General features: G+C 35.7%; 1 protein-coding gene across 1 annotated transcript in view; it reads left to right on the top strand.

Moving 5' to 3' along the window:
• TFEC (transcription factor EC) overlaps positions 1-24,991 on the top strand; it is a gene marked incomplete at its 3' end in the record, with an annotated part of 179,159 nt that overhangs the window by 125,267 nt on the left and 28,901 nt on the right. The window contains exon 4 of the mRNA XM_080818435.1: positions 19,246-19,497. Coding sequence (XP_080674561.1) covers positions 19,246-19,497 — 252 coding nt within the window. The remainder of the gene's footprint in view (positions 1-19,245; positions 19,498-24,991) is intronic.

Raw genomic sequence — 24,991 nt, 5'->3', positions numbered from 1 at the left:
TTTAATTTGCCTTTCTTCATAGATCATCTCTGTTTTTCCATATTTTCTGGGGATGTAGTGCCAATTCACTCACATTTGTGTTTGTTTCAACATGAAATACTGGTTGTACTAAGTAGTATCTAAATTCATTTATATTCAGCCTTACTGAGGACACCCAGTGAAATGTATGACAAAACTTTTGACCATTTGCTTATGATGTATTTGTTTCAAGACAAAAATAAACAACAACAACAAAATAGCAAGCAAAGATATTCCAGAATATGCTAGAAGGAAAGAATTTATAAAATAAATGCATAAGCTAAAATAGTAAGTTCTCTACTTCAGGATAAAAAGGAAACAGTGACTGTTAACTACTCCTACTTGAGTAGCAGTCATCTTAGAAGAGTTTTCATGAATATCAAAAGCAGCTATAAACCTGAAGTCTTCTCTTCTCCAGTTGATAAAAGTTAACACTGATCGGGCTCTCATCCAGTGCAAAAGGCTTTGCACGTATCACCTCATTTGAACCTGAAAATACCCTTGAGGCAAATGCTCTTATCTCCATTGTTCAGAAGCAAAAAAATGAGATTTTTTAGAAGATAGGTAACTTTGCCAAGGTAATCAATAAGTAAGTGATGGGGCAGCAACTTGGTTCTAGATCTACAAGGTGCTTAGACCCAAGTAAATTATATAATCTTTTTTTTTGTCACTTTTAGATTTAAACTTTCTTTGTTGTTCTATTTCATTCATTTTGAACAAAATCCCACCTTTATTGCAGAGAAGGGGAAACAGTTCAAGGGAGAAAGGTTGGGGGAAATCAGAAACCATGCTATGCTAAAAATGGTTTCCAGGCTTACACATGGATAACGAGGTCTTTGACCGTATTAGATTTGCAAAAATAGCAGTTGCAGAGGTAACAAGGGACCAGAATAGATGGCTCTATTTCATAAAAGAAAGGGGCAAAGTGAAAAGACTCATTAATGTTGAAGCAGTAGATGGATAACCAGTGACAAATATCAAGTAGATTTCCTTCAGTTTGGTCAGAGAAAGGTCATTGATTATTTTTGGTTAAACTGGTTCACAGAGGCCAGGTCTCCACTAAAAAAGGGAATTAATTGCTTCCATTTCCCACTAATTGCCTCAACATTTCCCTTTGCTTTGTCATTGGAGATTTGGTCAGAGAGGCAAAAAGTCAAAAGTCAGAGTGTGATGGAATCTACATAAAAAGGGAATCTGAGGAGACCAAATTATGGCATTTGGTGTAATAATTATAATGATATTTAGCATTTTTCCCTGGGAGTGCTGTGGATTTTTAGAGACCTTTTCAATCTTTAATCAGACCGTAGGGCACATTTAAGAGAGTTCACTGTTTTTATTTCCATCTAGAGGATAAGGCATCACAGAGAGATGAACTGACCTCGGTCAAGTCTCCTGAGATATTAATCCTGTATGTTGGATTGCACCCTCCTATGTTGAGTTTTAGCTAGAAGCCTGTTCCTGGGCTCTTCCCAGAAGTATCATTCATTCATGCTCCTTCAGAGTCTAAAGACTTTTGTGCACATTATCATCTGAGATTACTCCTTCTATCAATGACAGAAAAATCACCCAAGAAAACAGCATGAAATGGTCTTGATGTCACAACTTTTACTTAGTTTTCAGCTTATTAATTGACATTCCAGCCATTTTCAATTAATAAGACATTCTATTTTGTGTTTGATGACTCAACCAGTCTTTGAAATGCTGCCCAGCTCTCAGTTCTCTGGAATATATGAATTTTGTATTCCAGACATTTTGTTTTATTGTTCTGAAACCCAAAGCGGCAATATAGAAAGGGGAAAGAACATGAGCTCTGGGTAAGTCAGTGTTTACTTGTACTACCTTCAGAGGCCCAATAGACAAATGTTTCTCTTTAGGAAGTCCCAAATCTTCAGTATCAATTACTTTTCTTTGCTGGAAGAACCAGAAATATGTTGTTCTTAATTAGATAGTTGTTACACTATAGGTCACTTATGACGTATTTGAATGAGTGTAGGTTTTAAAGATGGTTAGGTTTCAAAACCAGCTCTGTTGTAACCAGTTGTTTGATCCCAGACAGGTCATGTAGTTTGATTGAGACTCAGTTTCTTATGTGGAAACCTGATATACCTCATTAGGTTTCAAGGTTATAAATGAGAAAGTGGTGGTGAAGCACCTTGCTTAATGCCAGCATAGAATGAGGACCTAGAGACCTTAGCCATACGGTTATTAGTGTTGTTGCTAGAAATTTTAAAGATGTTAAATAATATAACTATTAATTGAAGGCTTAAAAAGCTTAGGATGCTGGTATAAAAGAAGTCCAGTATTCTATAGAAATAACTTATTTGAATAAGATGCTCTCACAGTTTTGGTGAACTTGAGCTGGACCTTGTTCCTCTGGTCGGATGCCTCTCCATGGCAAGTCTTCCTTACTCTATCCTATTGAAAGTGCTTTCTTCCCATTGCCATTTGGTAATCAGAACTATTCTGGGAATTGAGTGATATTATTGTGCTCATTTTAAGATAAGGATATTTACTTACTGGGAAGAAACTGAGTGGCCCAAAGGCACATAGCTTGTCAGTGAGGAGTCCAGGTTTGAAACCAGGTAGGCTGATTCCAAAACCTGTAATTCCAACTGCTTCTCTAACAGTGCTTTTGAAACATCAGACTGCAATTTTAAGTTGTCATTCTCTGCAAGCTGAGAAATTAAATTGCCTTCACCTCCACTTTTAAATTAATTAAGGGGATTCTTAAAGCTTATCCTTCTTCTGACAAGAATGGCTAGCCACACTAAAATGGAAAACCAGTCAACAGTGACATCTATGTGACTAACCCCACATTGGTTTCTTTGTAAGTGTTTTAATTTATTTAGTCTCCAAAAGTAAAACTAGCCCAGTCTTTGTCAGGACACAGGTCTCAGTCCTCTAACCAAAAAATATTAGGAGCTGGGCATATGGGTCCTTCCTGCTTCCATGGTGCTTTTCTCTTGGCTGACTTTCCCCTGTCTCCTTCTGTAGCTCTCTGGCAGGCCCAATGAGCCTTTTCTCCCCAGCGCTGAAGCTGAGGACCAACTCTGAAGAGAACCCTAAATGTCAAACTAGTTGCTCACGACATTTTTGTCTTGTTTCTCTTAAACAGTGTAACCTAATAAAATTCCTTGAAAATATATAAACAAGGCCTACCTACTACTAACACGGGAAGGGCTAAGACTATGTATACATGGGAAACCTGGTTTGACTGTTTTGATTACTTGACTGCTCAAGTCAGTCAAAAAGTAATCACCAGTGAAGCAAACCATTCTGACAGATTTTTGGCCCACTGTGACTGCTTATTTGACTGGCTTGCCTGTCAGGTTGAAGTGGTCAGATTGACTGGAGACAGTCTAACTGAGAAATTTAACTCTGGAGGACGTGGGTGTCCGTATACCAGAATCACTTTAAATAACTTTATTTGAAATCTGTACCTATTTTCCTGGACCAGCGGGAGAAATTTGAAAGTGACACATTGCAGCATTTGACTTTCTGGAGTGAGATGTCTTGTCACTTGCTAAAGCTAGCAATATATTTATAGGCTACAAAACAATCACATTTTTCCCTATGCGCATATAGAGTTCAATAGGATTGAAACTCTACCCTAACTTGGCCAAGTCTTAATAAGGCATCATACTCTGTAACTCTTCTGAAGGGTTGATGATAGATATGTGACAGCAAATGACTTCTCAGATATCAGGATACCAATTCAGTCATTAGTGACTTGTGGTAAGGACCAAGTTGACCTTGCCACTAATAGTAGTTCTTCTAAGAAGAAGAATGTATAAGAGCAAGAAAAAAAATCAAAATAAAATACCAAACAAAACCCTTGGTCAGATGCAAGAGAATCTGGTTGACATTATTACTTGAGCTGCTTTCTGAAAGCAAGCCCCTTTATGTATCTATGCTTGTGTTACTTTTGGAAATTTACTTTGAAATGAGCTCCCAGGTTTGGACAAGACAACACCATAAGGATGGGAAGAATAATTTATTCTCACATGACAATATTGGATTTTTAGGGGAAGAACACATCGAGGTTGTTATCTGCTGTAAGCACATTTTCATATGGTCTGGTTTATGTTGGTTGAATATCCTAATATGTTTACATTGAGAATTTGAAATATCCTGTTCTTGTTTGAAAGACTTATTCATGTGCTGCTCTTTAACCTTCCTAAAATTCTAGCTTTACTCACGGACATGGAAATGTTTAGTAAATGTCCGGAACTTTGATGCTAACTCATGTACTTCTATTAAATGTATTTAATAATAAGATTAGGTAGAAGTTAGAGCTATAGTGTTAGTAAAGACTTTAAAGTTATGACACTTTTCCTAAAGTAGCTTGCTTACTTGTCATATTTTCCCTTGCATTAGAGTTACTTGATGTATCATTCTGGTTTTGTTTTTTTTTTTAATTTTGTGATTAATTGAGGGAAAGGAAGCTTACTTTAGTTTTATTTTCAAAGTTTATACTTTTTAGTCATTTTATGATTAAATGTTTTTAGCAATAACGCCCTTTGATCTGAGTAAAAGAGAGAACAAAATCAAATCTCACAGTTTAAAGAATGCTATAGAGAGGCCATTGAGATATATATTTAAATTTTACATGTCCTCTATATTATAGAATCATTATTAATTATGTTTCAATGATCATCTTGATGCTTCAGGGTTTTTACACATTTAGGATTATTTCCTTAGGCTATGCAAATGTTTGTACAAATTTACTTCCTTGGTGGTAAGTGACCTGAGTACTTGTTGCATTGTTCCCTCCTCAGCACTAGGTATTAAGAATTAGGATATAGGGGTGTCTGGGTGGCTCAGTGGGTTAAGCCTCTGCCTTCAGCTTGGGTGATGATCCCAGGGTCTTGGGATCGAGCCCCACATCGGGCTCTCTGCTCGGCAGAAGGCCTGCTTTCCCCTCTCTCTCTCTCTGCCTGCCTCTCTGCCTACTTGTGAGCTCTGTCTGTCAAATAAATAAATAAAATCTAAAAAAAAGAAATTAAAAAAAAGAATTAGGATATATTTTGTTAAGTTTAAAGGCAAAAAGCTTTGTTTTAATAATTACGTCTGATGAGGAACAGAGACTCATTAGTGAGACCAGTGCGGATTTGAACTTTCGCTTTGCTTCAAAGTTCCTTAACGTAGCCTCTATCTTCACTTTCTCCTCTGGAGAGAATTAGGCTGCTCACCTCAGTGGCTTGCTATGAGGATTGCCTGACACAAGGTAATCCAAGCTCTGTGCCTGACACAAAGCAACACTTACTTACTCACTATGCTTATTACTAATTTATGCCATTATTGTCATTATGATTATTAGTGTAATTTTTAACTTTGAAGAGAGTACAGTGTGAGCATATGTGGATTAATTTTTTAACTGTGTCACTTCTATAACTTGGCTAACCTCTCTGGGCCTTAGTTCATCAATAATATGCATAAAATAAGGGATTAGAATCATAAGGGGCCAAATATGAGATCATAAGAGGGATCAGTGGATAAAAAAGTGCTCTGTTAATAGTAAAATACTGTATAAAATACAGTATACTGTGTCCTATTCATTCTGTTTATTATTGTCTTTGGATTCCATGGCAGTTGTCTGCTTATCCTATAATCTTATAGCTGAATACTTAAAAATTCAGTTTCAGTGACAGAGAAGACTCACATAAACTGTGACAATGATGGTATTATTAAATGGTGGAAAGAGAAACCAAATTATCTATGCAATATATCACTTTTTTATTTAGTCTCATGGAAATACCATATTCAAAGTTAACAAATGTCCACCATTTTGTCATCATAAGATATTCTACAAGCAGTAAATGAGAAAATTAAGACCATGTTTGATGCTGTAATTTTTGGAGATAATTTCCCATTGGGAAGAGGAAGCATGGTTGATAGTACACTTCACCAATAAATCTTTTTTTTTTTTCACCAATAAATCTTTTATGGTAGAATTTTTGCCACCACCAAGCAAGTGATCCATGTTAAGAATCTGGGACATTTATGGGGATGTCGGCTGGTTTCCTTAAACAGAGAGGTAGTGAGCAACTGATAGGCAAAATGAAAATGTAAAAGTTGACAGGGGCAGATTCTGTGGAGGACCTTCTTCAGGGGATTTCAGAGGATGATCCAATGCCCTAAACTGGGGCCTCAGCCTTCCAGCTTTCTTGCTCTCTTACTCTTCATACTTTATCTTTGGTCTGATTGAGTCTTAATATACAACTATCCCCTCTTCTCACCTTTGGGCCTTTGTTTTCTCCCTGTCCAGTCTTTACTTACTTCCGTCAGTTCTCACTGGTAGAGGCGCTTTTTGCCCCATTGTCCTGTTACAACTGACCATCCTCCACCAGCACAGCCCCTCAGCTGCACCTTAATCCTTAATTTGATCACACCTTCAAAATCCCTTTGTAATGTAAGGTTACATATCCACAGGTTCTGGTGAACAGAACATGGACTCCTTTGGTGAGGGAAGCATTGTTTTATTTACCACAGAATAATTGAAAATAATTGGTAAAAGCTTAAAAGACTAAAACAGTATATTTACTAATTATATATATTTTTTCTTTTTAAATTTCAATGAAAAGGTTTTATTTTAATGCTTTGTCTGCTCAAATTAGAATGGAAATACAATTCTGGATCTACATCTCTGAAGTTACAGTAAATATTTTCCACATATTTCAAAGCTACAATATTAACTAGCATTTTGAGTTTTTTGTTATTTCTCAAAAGCAATTGACATGCACAAAAAAGATCTTACAAAGAAGTTTTCTGTTTTTTCACCTCTTGCCAACTTTTTATATGTATTTGTTTATATCTTAAATTTATTCCTCAGAGCAAGAAGTTTAAAGAGATCAAATAGAATAGTCATGATATTTATTTAGAACAAGCCAAGCTGAAAATAGTATTTTCTGCCCTCCTCACCGCTTCCTTCCCCATCTACCTGTTCTCTATCAATAAAGGGCGTTAGATGTTTTTAGGAAAGAAACATTTATGTAACAGTAAAGATAATATAAGGAAACTTCCTAGGGAAGAAGGCTAGGACTCTTCAGAACAGTGTACATTAAATACACAGATCTAAAGACAAAAGTGGAACAAAACATCTTTAAAAAAAAAAAAGAAAAGGAAATACTCATCTAAAGTTAATATTTCCTGATGGTAGATTTCAACTATAGCATTGTCCCATACTGTGTAGAGAAGCCAGATACTTACATCATGTGAGAGTTACAAGACAAAGTGAAACACAAAAACAAAATCATGAGTGAACCAAATCAAACTTAACTAATCATGGGGAAGCAACTTCAAATGTTTTTCCACCAGAGTAAAGTCAGCTGGTGGATACTTGTCTATGGCTATAGGACATATCTTTTTCTAATAATGGAGGCTGGAATTAATTTTTATTATCCTCACGGGCTGGTAATAAATACCTTGTAGTTGAAAGAATACCCTACTTGCAATCAAAAGACGTAAAGTGGAGTTCACTTTTTTGTCTGAGTGATTGTGCACAAGTCCGATAACCCATCTGAGCTTCCATTTCTTCATCAATGGAGTGAAGACAAAAGTTCTTTCTCAAACCATTGGAACGTTGGATTCCACGTGTGACGGTGGCTACTCTTATACGGTATTCTTGAACTTTCATTTAGTCCATGAGGTCCTATGATCAGTCTTCTTGATAAGTTAGTGTTTCATGGCCAGGTACGTTCTGTAACTATAAAACATTTGTGACGGAAGTATGTTTCTTTGATTCAAAAGGAACATTGTTCTTCAGTGACAGGGGGAAGGTGAAACTGTGTGCAACAATCTGTAACTGAAAGCCTTTCCTACATGAAGGCATGATGACTGGAGGAATTTGATTAATGTAGATAAAGTAATAACAGACGCATCTGAAACACAGAGAGCCAGACATCATCCTATTTACTAGTTAAGTAAAACAAAGACAATAGAGATTTTGCTCTTTTTTTCCTCGAAATACTAGTAATAACTATAAAAACTGAGTGATAGAAATGTACTTATGAAACAAAGCCATTTTCTTCAGTTTGTCAATCAAAATGAATAATTTCAAAGTCTCATTTTCAATTAGATTATTTTAATATTTAACTACCTAAAATGCCCCGATCGTATTCTTTAGAAAATGGTTAGACTAGAATACCACAGTTCTAATGATGACATTTTATTATCATAAAAATGACTTCATTAATTGATGATCATATATCAACTCATAAAGTAGATAAAGGACATAAAAAGTTTTCAAGCCTGAGATAGTATAAAACCATTTAAATTGTTTAGAATATTTTTTAGGAATAAACCTCTGTGATCTTTTTATTCTCACAAAAAAAATGTATGAATTTGTTATAAATTCAACTACCTTAAGAGACCTGTGAGTTTGTTTTACAACAAGGTCTGTATAAATTGACAATGTATGGATATTATCCCAAATCTAACCATTGAGATATATTAAAAATATAAAAATATAATGCATTTGTAACAGAATGATGCAAATGATGCAAGTATTATAGGGAGGTTTGGATTTTGTCCTAGGTGTTCCTATTGATGGTTTTGAATCTATTTTAGAACATGTAAAATTAAAAATAAATTCACTCATGACTTTCCAAGATATTTGAAACAAGACCTCTTAAAGAAGTCAGTCTTGTTTCTCCTTTATTCTCTGAATCCTTGAAAGAACATTTACGACTTCATAATGAAAATGATTTAAGGTCACTATACTGAGGATGAAAAAAAGTATGTTTAACCACTACATGAGAGCTTTGTTTTAAGTTGAAAGTAACTGTGAAGTATAAAGTATCATCTAAACACAACTGTTGGTTTCTGAAGCAAAGAGGACTTATAAAAGTTCTCTTAATAAATATTAATGTTTAAGCTTTAATGCAGTCAGTTAAACTTTTAAAAAAATTTAAGACATTTTACTGAATCTAGCTTAAGCAACTAACTTGTATATTTCTACATTTACAGAAGACAATTTAATTATATGAGAAACTTCTGAAAGCTTTGGGGAAGAGTATTAACTCATTTAAAAACAGCTAAAAGCACTACATATGAATATGTCTAATATCAAAATATAATCTTACACCTGAACCATTCCTTCTTTTTTTTTTTTTAAAGATTTTATTTATTTATTTGACAGACATAGATCACAAGTAGGCAGAGAGGCAGGCAGAGAGAGAGGGGGGAAGCAGGCTCCCTGCTGATCAGAGAGCCTGATGCAGGGCTCAATCCCAGGACCCTGGGATCATGACCTGAGCCCAAGGCAGAGGTTTTAACCCACTGAGCCACCCAGGCACTTCCCCCCATTCCTTCTTTTTAAAGGCAAAACACATCTTTTATTCATTCAGTTGGTCTGTTGAATCAAAAAGGACATTTCCTCATGTCATTAGTTTCCCAAGAGATAACGTATTGTTCAATATGAATTTTGATTTTTGACACATTGTCATTTCTGAAAATAAAATGAAGTTAAATATTGTGCTGAAGTTTTAAAAAATAACTGTGGAGGCCCATTCAAGTTTTTTATTTATGATATTGTATGATTAAATAATATTATCTATTTAAAACCTATAGCATAGTCCCTTCTGCAGGCTGTTTACTCAATAAACAAAAAGAGTACAAAATCTATTATCCAAAAAATTAGGTCTAGATGTGTATTTCAGATATAGTACATATAGAGAGGCCTAAAACAGCATGCCATACTCAAACACATTAATGTATCTGCAGCAATGCCGACGAATATCTATTATAAGTGAGACAAAGAAAGGTTTTAAATAGCCTTACTTTATTTCAGACCTGATTTTGCCACAAAATGGGTTTACACCAGACTTAAATCAAAAACAAAAATGAGCTTCTGATTTTCAGAGATTTTTGGATTCTGGAATTACAGTTAAAAGATTGAGGACTGATAAGGAGAGTTGTAATGCACTTGGATTAGGAAAATAAGTCTATATATCAAAGGGTTGAATGTATCACTTTGGAAATAGGAAAAACAAATAATGATTTTATTAAGGAGGATTTACTCCACTGTGTAACACATACAAATTTCAAATTAACTCTCCACAAAATGTGTAAAAAAAAAAATAGAATCTGGGAAAAAACTAAGAGTTTAGAATCAGAATTGATTACCTAGTGTGTAATTAGAGCTTGGGAGTCCACCATGTTCAGTTCTAGGCCCTCTCATCTTCTAATTCTGTACATCTCCCCTCAAATCATCTCATTAATTACCACCTAAGTATAAATGTCAAACTGGCTTTATCCACAGTGCATACTTCTGAGTTCCAGACCCATGTATCTGGCTGCCTACTTCACACCTTCAAAACACCGCAAACTCAATGTGTTCAAAATCAAAATTATGATTCTCTGTCCCTCCCAAAATCCCAGTCTTCTCTGTGAAGAGCATCACTATCCATTCTCTCACTTAAGCCAGAAACTCAGGTGATTTCTTAATCCATTTCTAAGCATCTCTGAAATCCAGCTACTTATTTCCATGTGATACCTCACCCTTATCACATGACCCTAGCTCAAGCAACCCACTTTTCTTTCCTGGACTCTCCTTTTACCCTGCTGGAACTCATTTAACTGAACTACTAGTGCCCCCTTCCCTGTGATAAAGAAAATAAGACACATTTGTACACCTAAAAGCATTGCAAGGACTGGCCCGACTGGCCTCCTCAGTGTCATACCACACCATAATCTCTCTGCTCCCTCACGCTTCACTCCTCTCAAGCATTTTTCTCATCTTCCCTCCTCCCATCAAGGTCTTTGCACATGGTGTTCCATCTTCCTGGAATACATTCTCTATACTCTTGCTCTAATTACTTCTTTTTCATCTTCCAGATCCAGCTCTACCATCCCTTCCTTAGGTAAACCATCCCTAACTTTTGTCTGGATAATTTCTGTCCACAGGCTCTTAGTCTTGTGTATCTCTCCTTCCTATTTTAACAGCACTTGAGAATTTATAGTCATTCATGTGATCGTTTGACCAAAATCAGTCTCTTCTGCCTGTCCATAAGCTGCATAAGGAGAGGGACTATGTTTCACCTTCCTCGCCACTGTTACCCACATAAATGGCTACTGGATAGAGGCACACATATTCATTTGAATGACTTCCTTCTCTTTTATGTCTGTCTGCTTGCTTTTGAGATAACTTTTACTTTAAAAAAATTTATCACATTGTGTTACAATTATATGTTTAGTTATATGTATCTCTCAATACACTGTGAACCTTTGAAGACTGGGCTGTGTCTGTTTTGTTCAGAATTATATCCCCAGAACTTATCATAGTAGCATAAAATCTGATGTGCAGTAGGCACTCAAAAAAATATTTGTAGAATCAATGAATGCTCAACCTGTGAGTACAGGGTCAAATGTATTTTAAAGTATTATGGCTCAAGTTATCTCCATGTTTCATATTAACTTATTTTGGTCGTTGATGATACTGCCAGTTGACTTTAGTGTGCGCATGGCCTGTTGTGTTCTTTTAAAGTCAAGATGAGGGGGTCAGTCTCTGATGTCATTCGTAATTGACGTTTACAGCTCAAAAATTCCAAATACACAGGCCCTTAAGAAACAGAGCAGAATAAATAAACTACAATTATTGCTTATATTTGTTCTAATTCTCTTAAAGGTATAATATGGTGATTTTTCTGAGGTCCTAACATAAACAAAACAAATCAGCACAAGCATAGATAGAACTAGACTGAGTTGTAAGGGAAGCTTAGACTTTGAAGTGTAAATATGAGTGCTTATGGAGTGCAACCATTTTTACTGCTAGAACACTACTGAATTACAAAGAAAAAAAAAACTCTGCTTAATAATATTCATGCCTCTTTAAAGTCTCATAAGTGTGGGTCTCTCCTCAAAGACATACATTGGAATTACCCAAATTCAAATGATTGGGACTGACGGGATATGTTACAATCATATTTTACATTATTATCCATTAAATAGCCTTGGATTATATAACACTCATCTGAAATATGCTGACAGTTATTCAGAAATCTAACTAAAACTTTTGATGAACCAGGCCCTACTTTGTTCAGTAGTTATATCTCAATCAGACAAGCTCGACTGTATAATTTTAGGTTTAGTCAAGATGAGATTTATGGGTATATCATATCCAAAGACTGCTGCAAAGAAAGTAAGATTTGAAGAAATGAGTTATTAATCTTTACTATATAACATTAACAAATGCCGTGTGGCTTTTATAAGTAGCTACCTAGAGGTAGTAGATTCATGAGGCCCCCAAAATAGATTTCTTCTTATATACCTCTGATGCTAGGAACATAATGAATAGTCACCTATTATTCACTTGTGAAATCCAAGCTTTTACTTCATTTATTAAATTCAAGTTTAGTACAAAATTAACAAAATTAAATAAGGACTGTCATGTCGTAGCGAATGGGATTTTCTGTCTTGCTTTTCAATAGGGATCTGTGAGTATATACATACATGTAAATGTGTGTGTGTGTGTGTGTGTGTGGTGACAGTGCACATGTTTTTCTTTACTATCATGAGGTACCATATTTACTATAAATCTATTTCTTGCTGAATATATTTCTGTTTCTCCTCTTGCAAATAGACTAAACATGCTTATTAGGTAGTGTCCACGTTTGCTTGATTGATTAGCTTGGTTAGTCAAATTAATGGTGATAAAAAGTCTTGTTATTGAGATAATTGCTTGTGTGATGTTTGCCATCACTTTTTAGTTTTGAGTTTCAAAAGGCCGGTACCCAGAAGGTGTTTTATCTCCTCCCAGGTCCTGTGCCCTCAGTTTAGATAAGTGGTCTCCAGGTGGATAGTGACATGTGGGTCATAGACCTGCTTTCTAGAGAGGAATGACTTTCCCTTGGGACTAGCTTTAACAAAGAGCAAACTCTCATTAAATGTTAAACTCTCAGTAAATGTTGAAAGAATTAGCTGAGGGCTTTTATCATCATCTTATGGTTTCTCTATAAAAAGATAACATTTTAAAAGAAGCTTATATATATATGTGGGAATCATGTTTATAAGTTTTTATATGATGTACAGCAGTATTAAGGAGATATGATACAAGCAGACAATCTTACAGATACAGAATCACAGGGTTTGTTGGAGTCCTTCAAAGATTTTTTTGGTGCAACTACCTACTTGCTTCTAAAATTTCTTTGTACATTATACTCTCTCTGTTGTTATCCAGTGGATGGGATATGAAACCCATACAAGAACTAGGTCAAAAGACTACAGTATAGAACACTGAAAAGTAAATTGGAGGAATGAACTCATGTATCTAGGAGCATAATTTGAAAACCACTCTGTGAAAATAAGAATGACTCCACGTGGGGGCATAGAGAGTCCTTCTAGCCAGCACTGCATGGCTAGCCCACATTACTCCACAGTCTTCTACCTACCAGGAGGTCTTATACCCAAATGCAAATAGGGTCACTTAATAACATTTTGTTAATCCTAATTAATTCCCAACAAAATCTTCGCTGATGTGTAAAGTTGAACCCTCCCAAGCCTCATCTAAATTCTACAACTTCAAAAAATTTTATCAGACATCAGTTACCCTAAATCGTCTCCTCTTGTTTCACCTGCTATTGTCAAGAGAATATAGCTGACTTTTTTCTATGACATTTGGCTGCTTTCTCCTGGACCTCCCATCAATTCTCTTAGTAGTCAGGATTCCTGCATCTGTTCTAGCCCAAGAACAAATAGAAAAAAGATGCGCGCGTGCACGCGCGCGCACACACACACACACACACACACACACACATACACTTTGCATTTGTAATGTGATTCCCCAATCATCATGTTTCCTGCAATCAGGAGAATGCATTTTTTCTGCTTCCTGACCAGATTCTTCCCTTTAGATTATTGCATTTGCAGGAATTTGTGTGATTCTAATTTTTTTAAAAATAGTTTACCCATTAAGCGCATTGTCCTAGTTCTCTTATTAGTGGATCTAAACATTTTTTATAGCTCACTAATACACTATATCTAATTTCTTAAAAGACCCCATCCCTTTATTAGAACATGAAAATCTAAACTACATTTAAAACCTTAAAAATGGACTTTTTAAGCTAATTTTTTCATTTTCTTAACTCCAAGTACTGGAACTTTTTTTAACACCTTAATTTCTATCTAAAGGTTAGTTTGAGACCATTGTGTTGGGGTGATGAACTTACCAGGTGAGCCTCTGGATTAGTCTATCTGAAGATGGAGTCTGCTGTGTAAATTGCTTAGGAGGCTGTGAGTGCTATCTCAGGGTCCAGTCAGATTTGTACAAGGTTATATATTTGGGCTTTTCACTGGAGCTGATTCATATTATGCCTTTGATCAGAAATAAAAATAGTCTGTGTTATGGTACATTGCCTAGATGATCCCCTTCACAAGTGAGCCACTCTTCCCTCCACCTGATGCTGTTCTCCTCACCCTACTGTGGCTGAGGTTCTGAAATCAACCCCCAACAAATCTCCTGCAGGCATGTCTAGAGTATATTTCCTGGGTAACCCAACTTAAGGTGATTTTTTTAAAAATATAGGCATATGAAGAATTTCTTTGCCTATTTTACAAAAACTGCTATTGGGATTTTGTTCAATATTTTGTTCAAGTCCTCCATGAAAAAATGCAGTTTATAAATTCTCAGATATCATTTGTAAAAATATTTGTCTTTCCTCAGAACTGGTATGATCTAATTACTTAATAAGAAAAATATATTAGGTTGACCCATATAGATAAAAAATATATATATATTTAATTCTCCTTTTTCCTTGGCTGCCAGGATGTTCATGGGTAAGTTTTTATACTTAATTGAAATTTAATCTTCAGCCTACATTTCCTGGTGTAAATATCTCTTACCACATTCACGCTTCATATTTATTTATAATGTCTTGGAAAATAAGGGGACTATAAATATATTCTTTTAAGTGAAATAAAACAGATTTCTGCATGTAGGCATTAGAATCAACATGACCATGTCTATGTTTAGTTTCCAATGGCAGTATATCCTAGTGATAATGCTCAAGAATAGTACTAAGTTCTGGGGATATGATTTACTTATTTGTTTTCATAAGCAAAATTCCTTTACATTTGGATGGTCTCAATCTCTTTGACAGTCCAGTGAACCAAATCACAGTCTACAGCTGCTCCGGCTTTCTATGTGAAGACTTTGACATTCTGGTTATGGTTTACCAGCTCTTCTAGTAGATTCCCGAAGCTCTCTGTGGTCATCATAGTTATTCAAACACTGAACTTCAATGACTCATTCATTCATTCACTGAACACATGTAGACGCATTTTTAATCACCTGCTGGGTGCCATTCTCTGGGTTATGTACAGGATGTATGGCAGGAAAACTGTCAGCAAGAAAAACACAGTCCTTGCCCTTAGAGATCTTGCATTTTTCTTCCCTGTCCAAACTCTGCTTAGACCGTAGTTCTATGAAGGCAGGCACTGTGCTGATTTCCCTTCTGCCTTCGATGTACCTCTCAGCACATAGACACTTGGCACTCAAAAAATATTTCTTGAATAAGTGGATAAATGAACAAGGGCAACCTATCATTTCATCTTCATCTCACAAAATACTGGGATCTTCAGTAAGAGAAAGCCAGTAGTTTTATGGCTTTGTCTTCAGATGCCAGGTAATTTAAAAGTATTTTAAAATAGGCTTCACAAGGGGCACCTGGGTGGGTTAGTCAGTTAAGCATCTGCTTTCGGCTCAGGTCATGATCCCAGAGTACTGGGATCCAGCCTCACCGGCTCCCTGCTTTGCGGGGAGTCTGCTTCTCCCTCTGTCACTCCTCCTGCTTGTGCACTGGTGTGCTCTCTCTCGCTCTCTCTCTGTCAAATAAATAAATAAAATCGTTTAAAAAATAGGCTGCACATGGTTTAGCTGCTGCTTTACACTTAGTTGTCTCATTGTTCTGATAATCAGTTCATGATAAGAGATGGTGGAGATTTTCTGGGGAGTACTTTTTTCACATTCCATTGTATCTTTCCTGCTCCACGAAGCTTTTAGTCCCTTATGCTCGCTCTACAGATGTTCTGTAGATGGGGTCCCAGACGGTGCTCACTTTTGCCCTCTAACCCATTGTAATTCTCTGTAAACAAACAAACAAAAAACCCAAAAGACAAAACCACAAAAACTCAATAATTTCGGCAGAATTAGAGTTAATCCCATTTTATGTTTTGCTCCAACTCTATAGAATGGTCTGCAGAGGATATGGTGGTCTTGTTTGGAGAAAGGAAACTCTATTCATGTGAGTTCTTTTTCAGAACTAACATATGTGAATGCTTCCCAACCTTTTGTTGTTGTTGTTAAACAAATATCTCTTTATTTGGCTGCAGATACGGAAGTTTTGTTTTTGTTTTTGTTTTTGTTTTTTTTAATCTATTTATTTGACAGAGAGCGGGAGAGAGAGTGAGAAAGAGTACAAGCGGGGAGAGCTAGTGCAGGGAGAGGGAGAAGCTGACTCCCCACAGAGCAGGGAACCTGATGCAGGGCTTGATCCCAAGACCCTGGGATCAGGACCCGAGACAAAGGCGGAAGCTTAATCGACTGAGGCACCCAGGTGCTCCTGTCTCCCAAATTCTTGTCTTCTTTTTTGTTTTCTTTGATCTTTTGCTCTTGAGATTTCCTTCCTTTTGCCCTTGTGCAGGGCCATTTCCTTTCAACACTGATTTAAAACCACTTCCTCTTATAATTCATTTTAAAAATCCACTGCTGGGGCACCTGGGTGGCTCAGTGGGTTAAAGCCTCTGCCTTTGGCTGAGGTCATGATCCCAGAGTCCTGGGATCGAGCCCCGCATCGGGCTCTCTGCTCAGCGGGGAGCCTGCTTCCCCCCCTCTCTCTCTCTGCCTGCCTCTCTGCCTACTTGTGATCTCCGTCTGTGAAATTAATTAAATAAATAAATAAATAAAAATAAAATAAAAAATAAAAATCCACTGCTTTTTGTGACATTTTTAATTCATTGTATACATCACTGAGCTTTTCCTTTGCACTCCAGTCATTTCAATTATTTACTCAAGAGCCAATAGTGCACAGTGTTTAGGCAGGCTCTGTATTCCAGCTCTGTCCCTTACTAGCAGAGTAATGAGAGGCGTGTTATTAAATCTCTCTGCCTCTGCGGCTTTATCTACACAAGGCAGTGGGGATACTAATGATACTTCCCTCCTAAAGTTGTAACAAAGATTAAAGGAAATAATGAATGTAAATATCCTGGTACCTGTTGCGTGTTATTATTATCATTATTGTTTTTACTGTAGTTGGTATTAATACTGCCTAACTAGATCATAGGCCTGTAGAGCCCTGAGATCACATTTACAACTTCTCTTGATGTAACACCAAATGCAATAAGTACCCTAATGAAAGCTCTTAGAGTCAATGGATGAAAAGTAAAAAATGAATTAGTTAATGAATGTTGTAAATTCTGATTCAACACACTTTTCTTAGAACAGGAGGCATTTTCCTTTCGTGGGGATACAATGCTCTTTAGTCTTCAATTACATCGTATGATTTGTAAATCTGGAGATGCTATTTATAATGTACATTTTGTAAATGTACACAGATTAAGAAGGATTAACTAAAACTGTAAGATAATCTAAATAGCTACCCTAGAAAAATTATCACTGGCATTTTAATGAAATGTTATTTTACAACTTTAAAGCTCATAGCAATATAATTAGTAATATGTGTAATCTTTATTACCAATCTTAATCTTTTTTATATGACTGAAAAATTATTTTATGGTACTACAATTAAAATAATGCTAAAAATGTCAGCATAACAGAATTAGACTAAAGTAACTACTACAATATTGTACCCCAAACCAGCTAATTTAAATGCAAAATACTTTGTAAAGGCTATTTATCTGGGCTAATGCATGTTAAGGGATTTAAGGAGTAGTTTGTGTAGCTGAAATAAAAGGAAAAATAAGCACTGTACAGCAATCTTTACTATTGTTTAACATGAGGGAAATATTAAATAGGTTTATATATAGGCCACTTGAGGAAAATGTATTAGAAGCCACATCACAGCATAGTAAATATAAAGAGGACTGGCAGGCAATACTACTTTCAAAGTCTTTTAAAGGAAAAGCTTGACATGGTTAAAATTATACTTCTGTACTCCACGTTATATTGTTAACTGTGATAACTAGCCAGAATTTTAAGGCTATGTTTTGAAAAGGGACTTCAAAATACGGGACAGTTGTTTAGTTGGCACATGACACTGGTTAGATTTTTCTCTGAATGCTTCCTACAATTCATAATCATCTACACAATTATTACTAAGTGAGAATATGGAAAAGCTTAAAAGTAAGATTATGTATGTATGTATATACCCATGTAATCTCTACACCCAAAGTGGGGCTCAAACTCACAACCCTGAGATCAAGATCAAGCCAGGTGTCCCTAAAAATAAGATTTTTTAAAATTAAAAATAGGGTGTGCCTGGGTAGCTCAGTCGGTTAAGCATCTGATTCTTGATTTTGGCTCAGGTCATGATCTCATGTTTGTGGAATGAAGCCCAGAGAGAGCTCCGTGCTCTGCAGGGAGTCTGCTTGAGATTCTCTCCCTGTTCCTCTCTGTCTGTTCCTCCCCCCAACTGGTGCTCTCTCTTTCTCTCTCTCTCTTTTTCTTTTTCTAATAAATAAATAAATAAATAAATATTTTTTAAAAACAAAAATAAGTCTAGCATGGAAATTTTTTTTAAATATGGAAAAAATTACTTTGATTACTTAGGTTTCACCACCCGTATCATACTTAATACTTTTTATATATATTTATAGTTTCTGTTCATCATGAGCAATTTTTAAAAATATTTGATAAAAATGGTTGTGATTATGTCCCATGGAATATTTATATGTAATACTAAAAAATCCAAGAAATACATATTATATGAAGATTACTCTATTTTTTTCCTTCTATTATTTTAGGCTTCCTTTTCTAGAACCTCAAAACGTATTGCTACTTATATATTTATTCCCAATTTTGGTTCAGTTACCTGTTATTTTGAGAGCTGTTCTTAAAAACTTGGTTAGCATTGAAAATGTTTTAGTAAGTTTAACTACTTCTTAAAAACTGTCATCCATTAATAGGGTACGTAAATTATGACAGAAGCATAAACTGTAAATTTGAGAGAAGTAGATGTTGTAATGTGTCTATTAACATAATTCAGTTGTTGAAAGTAGAACTCTGATTTACCAGGTGATACTACACATTGTATTTGTTTGATTTTTATTCTGTAGGTCTCAGCACATCTGGAAAATCCTGCAAAATCCCAGCTACAGAAAGTCCAGAGACAACAAGTAAAACCCTTCATGACCCTTGACTACCAGCTTGTCAACCAGACTCCTAAACGGTCACACCCTCCAACGCCTAGCAGTGCATTTCTGGTGCAGCAAGGACACCTGTCTCCCGAGAGTGACGCTGGCTTTACTGGAAATCCACTCACCAAGTTACTAACTCTTGGGAAAGAAGATGACAATGTGGAATGGCATGTATGTCTAGTAGCTACTTATGAAAATATATAATCAGCTTTTGAAAAAAACTGTAGAGAGATTAAACTCTACATTTTTATAGTAAACATTCCAAATGCAAACGTATTTAGCAAAAGGGATGTCTTAAGGTATTCATTTATAATAGTTAGTTATGCACATATTGATTCCTCTGCATAATAAAATATAACAGTTCATTTCTCAATACCTCATTTCAGTTATGTATCAGTGTGAGTCAAAATGGGCTCTAACAGTCATTTATGTTAGGAAGATTTAGCTTTGTAAGGATTGTCTGGTATATTTAGTTAAAATATTTATCAATAGTTATATTATCTTAAATACCCATTAAAATAAAACAGGAAGAAGTTGTTTAAATAGCAGTCAACATGTACTCTAAAATAAGACTAAAAATGTTATTGCACTTAATGTTTTATGGAATTACATTTGGATTTCTTACTATTAATTATTTATTCATTCATTTCTATTTTCAACAAATACTGTCTACCATTTACTAAATAACAGGAACTTAGAGGTGCCAGGGATACAAAATGAATAAGAATGTGTACCGTCATGGAATTTATATTTATCGTGACCTGCTTATGAATGAACCTTGGAAAAGTACTGAAGAATGAATTGAACTGGCAAACCACCAGAACTGGGAAAAAGACTTCTTTTAATATCTTAGTGTAGAAAAACAGCATTTATAGCTGAGCTTTCTATTCGTTTCCTTTTCTTTCTTTCTTTTTTGTTTTTTTTTTTTCATTTGATTTGTTAGATGGAGCCATGGTCCTGTGATCTCCCGCATTTAATCTTCCAATCTACATTCCTGATGATTATTACTGATTTCAGGTCGCTGCTTTTTGCTATGAAGTCTGTAGCCTCCAGTCACCAAAGAGTAATGCTCAGTGTCCCATTATGTGAATTCCAAAGTGGTAGAGGAAGATTTCATTTTTTTAGAAATTTTACATTCATTGGGGAAAGGGAAAATAATAAGTATCTGGTAGACTGCTTAATAAAATAGGAAACAACCACAAAACAGGACTCATTGAAATCCAAAACTGAGCATAAAGCTCTACATGGATATTTACTGATACTTCTCAATAGTGACTATATAAAGAATTGTTTAAAAAAAGAATGTAAGGTTAGCTCTCTATTCACTCTATGAAGAGCATAAAAATATATGTAGGATGAAAATCATCTGTATAGTAAATATTAGAACTCAACCAATACAATTTTTCTTACTACCACCTTCTTCTAAAGTTCATTTCATTGTGTGGAAGATTGATTTCTAAGGGAAAAAACAAATCCCTAAGGATTTGCATATGCCAGTCAGTTCCAGGCAAAACCCAGAATATGATATTATGTATCTTATGAAATATGTTTTCTAAAAAATAGGAAAGGATAAGTAACATATATCAGTGTTCTCAGTTTTTCTTAGTAAATGTTTTTATTCCCTAGGCACACAACTTCCAATTTCTTTTATAAGAATTTTTTACATTATAAAAGAAATCTATGTGATTCTAGTAGTCTTTTAGGTGGTGCCCGTCAAAGGAAGCTGCTAAGAAAGGCCGAATGCCCCAAAGGTGCAGAGCTCTAGGGGCAATGTGCACATTAGCCATGGATTTTTTTTTTTTTTTTTGCTATTTTTTAAACCATTGTACCTTTGACTATGTATGTAAAGTTTCTTCTATCGTTAATTCTACTTAATCATAATTTTATTCAGTATGTTGTAGTTTTTATCAGTGTGTGTTCTCTTGAAGTCCACTTCTTATGTGCACATTTTCACATTCTGCCACCATTCACAGTCTTGTTATCTTTCACAGCTAAGATGTATCCTATGTTGTTGCAGTTTCCTAAGATTTTTTGATTCATGGGGTTAGAACCACCACTTACTAGCTGTGTGGTCTCAGTCCTTAACCTCTCTTCCCAGCATTCCTACAACTGAAAGAGCTGCTTGCATTTTTTAAAGGTCCTAACACAAAGGCAGAATGGGGGCTCAGGAGATGGTGGCCATTGCTATTCTTTGGCGTTTCTTTTTCTTGAGCTTGTCTTGCTGGGACATCAGAGAACATTTCATTAATTCAAAGAAGAAGTCAGATATCATGGCTACTACAGAGTAAGTCTGTAAGAACATCCTTAGTTTCAGGATTTGGGGGTTGGTATTAGGAGTAACTTGGTGATTAATGGTCTCTGCGACAGTGAAATACAAAATCAAAAGAAGCGTTTTATAGCCTGGGCCTTTCCAGAGGAAAAAATTTGTACTCCTGGCACAGAGGACCCTTCCATACTTAACCCTTGCCTCCTGACCCAGACTTATGGTTCAGCTGGCCCATGGCACTCTGTGCTTCAGCCATATGGGTTCACTAATGGTTCTCACAGTGGCCGGATTCTCCATTCTTACGTCCTTTCTTTACCATCTACTCATTCAGTCTTCACCATTTGTTGAGATAATTCTAAGTCTCTCTCCAAAATTCGTCTCAGGTTTCTTCTCTAAGGTGCTTTTGCTGGTAGTTCCCTGTGTAGATGAGCACTTATTCTCTGAATTTTCATAGTAACACCCATATCATGTGGATAAAAATTGCATTTATCATAGCATTTTCATAGCACATGCTATGTTTTAATTATTCATTGTCTTGTTTTCCTACCAACTGTAACTTCCAGGAGCTATAAGTTGAATGGAAGAGGAAAAAAGTTAGCAAATAATTATAATATTATGTAGCAAGGACAATGGTACAGATAGGAGCATGAAAGTGCTGTTCTTATTCAGAAATATCAATAGTAAAACTTGGAGAAAGTGGCTAGTAGAACATTTACACAGATGAGGTAGGATGAGTGGAAAATAAAGATGGGGAAGAGCAGAAAATGCAGTGAGCAGAAAAAGGAAACAGGTGGTAGCAAAAGTTGACACCAGAGATGTAGACAAATCACAGGAAGGCTGGCAATCCATGCAAAGAAATTTCAAATCCTGGAAAGGTTTACATGTGGGGGCTGGAGTGACATAATCAGATTTGACTGTAATATCATTCTGTCTGCTATGGAGGAGAGGAATCCTGGAGAGAGAGGGCCAATTGGGAGGTTACTTCTATAATGCAGTGAAAGATGATGAGACCCTCTATCAGAACATGCTAGAGTTGCGGTATCTGGGAGATCACCATGTAGAGACTCCAGTGACAGCTAGAGATCCAAGTTCGCCTCAAGGAGAGTAATCTAGACTGGAAGAAGAGATTGAGAGTTGTCAGCATGGGACAGGGGAGCGGGGGACAGGGGGATTCTTAAAAGTTCACGTGAGAAAGAGAGCTCCTAGAGATCATGAAGAGAGTAAGAAGAGCAATGAACCAAAAATGGGATTGAGCCATTAGCAATATTTAGGGGGTTGTCAGAGAGGAGGGACTATGAAAGTAAAATAAATACATAGCCAGTGTGCTGTCATCGAAACCAAAGAGTTAGCTTAAAGAAGTTAGTTTAAACGAACTATACACTCAAGTGTAGTAGCCAAGTCTAGCAAAATAAGGGTTGATAAATATCTTGACTTTGGCTGATAAGCAGTCAAGAAAAAAAAAAAAAGGAAATTTCAGTAGGATGGTTGGCAGAAACCATTTTTCCACCTTGAATTCAGAGTTGAAAGAAGGTGGAGAGGTTGAAACCTGGGATGTTTGGGATCACTGGGCCAAAAGCTAATAAGGCAAAGACAGAGAGAGAGTCATAAACTGAAAATTGTTTAGTTGACTTGCAACAGGCTCTAGGTTGAATCTAAAAGGAAGATTGTGTTTTGGTCAGTGAGATCATAGAATTTAAGATTTTAGAAATGTAGTGGTTTAGAGGATTACAAGACTCAAGGGCTGTGCTAAAGAATAGGTGAAAGGAAGGTTAAAGTCAGATTTATGATTTTGAGAGAGGTGAGTTAAAATATTCAACTGCGGGACACCTGGGTGGCTCAGTTGGTTAAGCCGCTGCCTTCGGCTCAGGTAATGATCCCAGTGTCCTGGGATCGAGTCCCGCATCGGGTTCCTTGCTCGGCAGGGAGCCTGCTTCTCTCGCTGCCTCTGCCTGCCTCTCTGCCCGCGTGTGTGTACTCTCTCTCTCTCTCTCTGGCAAATAAATAGAATCTTAAAAAAAAAAAAAAAAAAGATATTCAGCTGCAATTGTTGATTTACTTTTCTGTAGAATTCTGACAGGTTGTTGCCGTAGATATTTCTAAGTGGATATCAATTTATGATCATTTGGCATTATTTTTCCTTTAAATTTTATCTTCATTTTTATATGGCCCATTTTTATTTATAAACACATTGCTACTGTGTTTTCCTTTTGGTCATATTTGTGGTACAATTTTCACTTTATTTTCAATTTTCTCTTATTTTATTTTAATTAACTATTATAATACTTTTTTAAAAATCCAATTTGAGAGAGAGTTTCTCAAGCAGTGTGTTAGCTCATTTATATTCCTTTTATTACTTCTAGAGTTTATTACTTTTTTAATGTTTTAAAATTACTATACTTTGTTTCATTATTTGTTATTTTTTTTCCTATCCTCCATTGAACAGGTCTTTTTTCTCTCTTTTCTTTTTTTGTTACTCTAATTTTTAAGATGCAATAGTTATATCTTTTTCTATATCTATATCATTGTTCAGCAAGATCTATGTCATATCCGTAAGTAAAAATCTTCCTTACTATGGTCTTATCGCCTTGTTCTCACCTATCATCCTATATTGGGACTTACAGTATCTCTCTCTTTCTCTCTTCTCTCTATCTATATTCTTGTTTAGGTCACAAAAAGTTTACTTTTATTTACTCATTTTTCTTTCTCTTTTTCTTCTTTTTAGAAGATTTATTTATTTATTTCAAAGAGAGAGAGGGAGACAGCGTGCAGGCAGGGGGAGGGGTGGGACGAGAGGAAAAAGGAGAAAAGCAGACCTTGAGATCAAGACCTAAACTGAAATCAAGAGATGGACCCTCAACCAACTAAGCCACCCAGGTGCCCCTATTTGCCCATTTTTCATTTGTATAGATTTCATACTTTTACTTTTCATCTAACTGGAGTACTTCCTGGAAGAGTGTTTTTCAAAGGCCTTTTTGCCTTAAAACTTTTGAGTTTTTAATGCCTTAGAACAATTTTATTTCACCTGTGTACTTACGGGATATTTTATTGGTTATAAATGTTTAGGTTCAAAGTTCTTTACCTTTAATACTTCAATTATTATCCCATTGTCTTCCTGTACCCAGTGTTGAAAAATTTCATTGTTGGTCTTTCATAGATCTTGTTTTTAAACTTTTTGAATCTTATAAATGTTCTTTCTTTGCCCTCAAATCTCATACTTTGCATACCTAAATTATCTCCATTTTTATTTTAGTCAAAATAATTTGTTTTGTTGTTATATTTCATTATCTTCATCTATCATTTTGAAGATACTTATTCTACTGATTTGCAATTCTTCCTTTGTCTAATATGTTATTTTTCTTTCATCTGATATAAAATATTGTGTTTATTTTCTTTTCAAAA

This window comes from Martes martes (genome assembly GCF_963455335.1).
Source record: "Martes martes genome assembly, chromosome: 11".
Lineage (NCBI taxonomy): Eukaryota > Metazoa > Chordata > Mammalia > Carnivora > Mustelidae > Martes > Martes martes.
Note: the sequence above shows the minus strand (reverse complement) of the source record. Positions and strands in the feature narration are given on the sequence as shown.